Source organism: Etheostoma spectabile, chromosome 18 (genome assembly GCF_008692095.1).
Source record: "Etheostoma spectabile isolate EspeVRDwgs_2016 chromosome 18, UIUC_Espe_1.0, whole genome shotgun sequence".
In the NCBI taxonomy this organism is placed as follows: Eukaryota; Metazoa; Chordata; class Actinopteri; order Perciformes; family Percidae; genus Etheostoma; species Etheostoma spectabile.
Window position 1 is genome coordinate 15,286,839 of NC_045750.1, and position 5,447 is coordinate 15,292,285.

The 5,447-nt window shown below is 43.5% G+C and overlaps 2 protein-coding genes across 2 annotated transcripts; both read right to left on the bottom strand.

Annotated features, from left to right (window-relative positions):
• Positions 1-6: 6 nt before the first annotated feature.
• LOC116706478 (E3 ubiquitin-protein ligase rnf146) lies at positions 7-2,588 on the bottom strand. Its single transcript, XM_032543350.1, has 2 exons — positions 2,339-2,588; positions 7-1,744 (listed from the first exon to the last, which is right to left on the bottom strand). Exon 2 carries the CDS (start codon positions 1,741-1,743, stop codon positions 670-672), a length of 1,074 nt encoding a protein of 357 aa, XP_032399241.1. The 5' UTR covers position 1,744; positions 2,339-2,588; the 3' UTR covers positions 7-669.
• An 825-nt stretch (positions 2,589-3,413) lies between these two features.
• Positions 3,414-5,447, bottom strand: LOC116706624 (R-spondin-3). Its single transcript, XM_032543563.1, has 5 exons — positions 5,033-5,447; positions 4,427-4,618; positions 4,149-4,289; positions 3,888-4,034; positions 3,414-3,777 (listed from the first exon to the last, which is right to left on the bottom strand). Exons 1-5 carry the CDS (start codon positions 5,100-5,102, stop codon positions 3,578-3,580), a joined length of 750 nt encoding a protein of 249 aa, XP_032399454.1. The 5' UTR covers positions 5,103-5,447; the 3' UTR covers positions 3,414-3,577.

A 5,447-nucleotide genomic window follows, 5' to 3' on the forward strand; every position in this document is an offset into this window, starting at 1 on the left:
CCCCTCACGAAGTGTAATGTTTATTGCACACATGAAATATGACAAAACAAATTGGCACCTATAGCACATTGAGCATCACCATATACCTTTAAACAGAGGCTTCAACAAAGAGAAGGGAGAGCATTGCAGCGCTTCTACAGTCTGTTTAAAGCTCAGAAGAAAGTAGTAGCGTTTGTGATGCATTCGGCTCGTAAAATTAAATGAGAATCAAAGTTATTTAAAAATGTAATTGTATAACGATTAATCGTGCAGGCCTAGTAACTGTTTCAGCATTTCTGCATGAAACACAATGTTGGATGGAGGACATTAACATGCATGAGTTCATCCCATGTGTTAGATATTATATATTTACAGTGGAGTGAGCTGTCGATGGTGTTTTTTTGCAAACTAACATCCAACTACACAGCTGTGAGCCAACTGTTTGCAGAAACGGTTTACGTAGCCCACACAAAACTAAGATTACATTCAATTGGGGGGAAAAAAAATATCCATTTTGTTATAAAAAATAAATCGCCGATGGGGCAATCACCCAGTGATACAAATAACACAAATGTATTTTTCATTTAATGGGACCTTGAAAGATGCATACTGGTTTTCAAACTTTTTTGCAGACCTGATACAAGTTCAAGCACTGTCGTCTGGAGAACAGATCCCACTGTCCAGTTGCAGTCACACTTCTGTCACAGTGCACTGACCATCTGGACTATGTGAGCGGCGACTGAGTGCAGAGCTGGAGGGCCCGCCCCTTGGAGGCATCCTAGCCAGCTGGCTCTCTCTTAGCCTGTGTCTTCTCTGTGGCATTGATTCTGCTCTCCCTCTCTCGCACAGCCTTTCCTCCTCACTCTCACTGCTGCCGGATGCATACTCATACGTCTGTATCTCTTCTTCTCCTTCCACCACTTCACCCTCCGGCTGGCTAATTAGGAGCTGGGAAAAAGACTCCTCCACGCTTAAGGGGGAGGGAGGACGGGGGATTGTAAGATGGCGTCCCAGGAGTGTTGGAGGTCTAACAGGGGGAAGAGATGCCATTATCCCAAAGAATGAAGACTGTGAATGGCCATCAGTGTCTGATCCATCAGCTGAGCTGACACGTTCTGTTGCAGCTGGGGTGACAACCGGTACAGCCGGAATGGGGGCAGGTTCAGGGTCTAACCTCAGTCCTGCGACACCCTTCTTGGGGATATCTACAATGTCCCGCTTTATCTTGCGTCTTCGGCCATGCTCATTGCGGCGATATTGCACCATGTTCTCCATGTCGGCCACATAAAGAAACCCTGCAATCAGCATCTCTGTGCTCTTCCTGCCCTTGGTGAAGGCCTCCTCCAGTTCACGGCTGGTCCTTTCATCATACTGCCACCAGCCGTTGCGCCCCTCATAGTACCATGCATAGTCTCCACGGGCACCGCCACGGGTCCCTCCACTCCGGCTCACCCCTGCAGCTGCTGCTTTCAGTTCTTCAGGCAAGAGGAGAACCGGCCGCTCCAGGAAGTCCTCTGGGACTTCTTGTCGGCAGAGAGCACAGCGTTTGCTCTGCCAGGAGGCACCTTTCACACACAGGAAACAGAAGACATGGAGGCATGGGAGTCGTACAGGGTGGACGCAGCTCTGCAGGCAGATGGCACACTCAGGGGTAGTGGTGGTGGGATTGAAAGGCTCTGTAGCACAAGTATCTCCAATTTCCTCTATCAGCTTGGAGGGCGCCAGGGCATTCACTGAACAGTCCACTTCTCCATAGCCTGCCATACTAAAAAGTGAAACACAGCACTATCACAACAAATCTTGCCTGGCACACTTGCATTATATTTCATAACTGAATTACTTTAATGTAATTTAAATAGCCAATTTGGCGCGGTTCCCACTTGACATGCGCTGTTCTGTTGTTTTGGAAACGTCCTCATACAAACAGAGCACAAAGTTATGGTTTCTTCAAATCTACATCATTGAAATAAAGTTTCCAAATTATGCTAGTTTAGGCAGACATCCCAACATTTGGACAACTTCATTACGAATTATATCAGAGGCCTCGTTTCTGCTGTCTAACGGAGCAACTAACTTAACGTTGCTGCTATGTGTAGTCTATGGTGCTAACGTTAGCTTATTCGTTAGCCAGTTTATTACATTAAAAAAGGCAGTGACGTAAGTGGCTCGTCTGTTTAATGTGCGAGTAGCGCTATAACTACAATACTACAGCTAATGTCTAGCCAACGTTTACCTAGCTAGCTAACGTTTACTTGATAGCTGCTATAGCATAAGGTTGTGTAGTTAGCATGTTAGCTAGCTGTCAGCTTCCCGGCTACATTAAGCTATATTAAACTTCTCTGTTGGTTAAAACACTCACCTGAACACGGAGATAGCGTAGAAGCGACCTCAACAGAAGCGCAGATGGAGAAATGTATAAAGCTGCATTTATTTGTGGATATACAGTTAAGTAGGCTAACAAGTAGCTAATGACTGCGTTACTGTTCGGCCAAGCCCATCTGACTTCAGTGCCCCTGGCTGGATCGGCCTCACACCCGGCTATTAAGAGATCTAGCCTTTCTTTAACGGTCTATGGAACTAGCTAGACATGTTCAGTGGATCTACGGATACGTTAGTTCAGCCGCCCACAGTACGTAACGTGCGTACGGGTCTACGCATTTATGACGACATGACCATAATAAGCAGACATAAAAAAAGGGGTACGTTTCACTCACAAACAAAAAGGACAGCGTTTTTGAGTGAAACAGATCTTTCTTAGAATGTTTTGCTTTAGTATTTATCTCATGCTGTATAAACGTCAATGGTTTATATCAATTACTATCTGCATTGTCATGTTTGTATCGCTAATCTTCGCGATTTTAAATATCCATACAAAATATCAATAATCGTAATTTATGATTGTTTATTTGTTAGATTTTGTTTTACATACAGTATATATTTATACATGTCTTTCAAACAAATTAACATTTTTTTAAGCTTATGTTCAGGGGTATAGGTCAAGGTCTGTTATACAGGGAGGTTTTGACTTTTTTGCATAATAAAAATGTCTTGTGTCATTTCTTTACTACAGTATACTTTGCCTTCTTATGCTTAGTGGTGTATATATATCCAAAATACATATAAATAAAAGTGTTGCAGACAAGCCATAACAGTGACAGTGAGCCAGCATGCACAATACCAGGACCCTGACACCAAAGCAGTTAAATGGAATTCAGCCATTATTAAGTGTCCTCAAAAAGACATTAAATCACAGTTTAGTTAAGTAATCACCAAGTAATTTTAGCGTGGTTGGCCACAAGTGGCATTAATCTAGCACAGGGCTGCTATTCATATGAAATGTCTCCGATTCAGATAAACCCAAGCAAAGCAGAAAGTGTTGAATTTATAGTTCCACAAGAATTTTATAAAAGATAATAATATCCATCCATCCCTATTTTATTTTTTTCTGTTGGACTGCATGAAAAAAGATGAATACATCTTAACAATTTACAATCATTTTCAATTTACCATAGTTTAACCATCCAATGTAAACGGTGCAAGTTGAATATCTCTGCAATATCAACAAATAATCAATCTAATGGGCTCTCTTTTTAACTTATTACAACCTACTTGGACTCTTTGGTCTCATTTTGATGACACACTTCCTAATTTCTGACACATGTGAGCAGGGTTCACCGCCGTCACTTGGAGACCGCAGAAGTTGTCGCTTACGTTTCTCCTGTCCCCTCCTGTAGGACCGCATGCTCCTTTTCTGAACACATGGACTCCAACCTGTCCATTCCCCAACCTCACAGTGCACTATGAGGAGACGCATGATTAGAAAGATACTCACAGGTTGCAAGAGATAAAACGTAAGAGAGTATTTTACATCTTTTCTATGAGGAAACAGTTTTCAGAATTTCTCTCACCTTTGGGGACGCATTGCATAAGCTGCACATCAGGCTTAAATCCAGTTGGACAGGAGAGATGGCACTGACCCTGGAGAAAGTACAGGTCTGCTCTACACCTCACACACATGTTCCTCCTCACACACACCTCACATCCTGTAGAACACACTGAGACAGAGGGCCAAAAACATAAATCCCTGACATCGTGGACCTCATTTCATGCACTAAAACACACATGCGTGCCGTAGACAGCCTTCAGTAACATGCTGGACAGTGCCTCACCTGTGCATTCTCGCAGTACTGTGTTACCCGTCAGCCCATATGGACAGCTATTTGCACATTTGCCCTGGAACAGGAAGTGACCCGGGTGACAATGTGTGCAGAAATTTTCACTGAAACAAGAAGCGCAGTCCACCTTGCACCCTGCAGGCCAATGGACATTAACTTAGCCACATGGTGGTACCTCTTATTCTTGCTTCTTTAATCGGTTTGCTGTGTTCACAGTGGGCATATTCAAGCCAACATCATTTCATCACTCACATGTGCCTATTGGTACTTACTGGTGCAGGTGCTGATGTGTGGAGAGCGCCTACCATAGTAACCCCGGGGACAGGAGGACAGACAGGTCCCCCTCTGCCGCATCCCATCCAGCTCCAAGTGGAAGAACAGGCGAGGGATGCAGGAGAGACAGCCATTCAGAGCAGAGCATGTCGCACAACCTGCTGGACAGAGTCTGCTAACAGAGGAGCTACCTGTGTATAAAGGGACACAAGGTGTGTGTGTGTGTGTGTGTAGGGGAAGCCCCATTGTGTTCCACTACAAAAACGCAAAGTGAGTTTTACATGTTTCTGTACATTTCTGTGCAAATGAAATAGAATCAAATACGCAAAGCACTCTGCTCCATTTATGAGACTTTACAGGCAACTTGGTTTTATTAGAGCAGGACAAATACAGAGCCAAGCCTATAAATTCATAGTGTGCAAGTGGGTTAAACGAATGGAAATCTATAACCACATTGTTCCCTGAAAAAACACTTATTATCTCCATATGTAGTGTCTGTCTACTGTTTACTATCTCCCACTGGAAAAAGATAAGATGTCACATAAGCCATGTCTAGTAACAATATCAAGAGAGGTGGGGATGACAAGTTATGCACGAGTACTTACCTCTTGTGTTTTCAAGGCCTTTTGTAAGATTTATGAAGTGCAGAATCCAAATGAACAAGGGTATCCACATTGTCCTTCACCTTTAGTACGGCATCGATCCAGTCAGCGAAGACGCCTTGCATCACATCCCAAGTCACATGATATACACTTAAAAAGATAAATAATTCTTTTCTTTTTTTTTTAAATCCGATATAATTCCTTCAAATGGACCAATGTAGAGACTCCAGTCTGGGCGAGAGCTCGGTCGAGCACAGAGTTGGGCTTAATGTTTTCATGTAGAAAAATCCCATGTGCATTCCATGAGATCACTCAAGCCGGCTGAATGCCACGAAGAATGCAAACATAAGAGAAACCATCATGGAATAGTCACAACCCAGATTTCCTTTTGGGTAAGCTGCTGTGGGCTTGTCTCTGC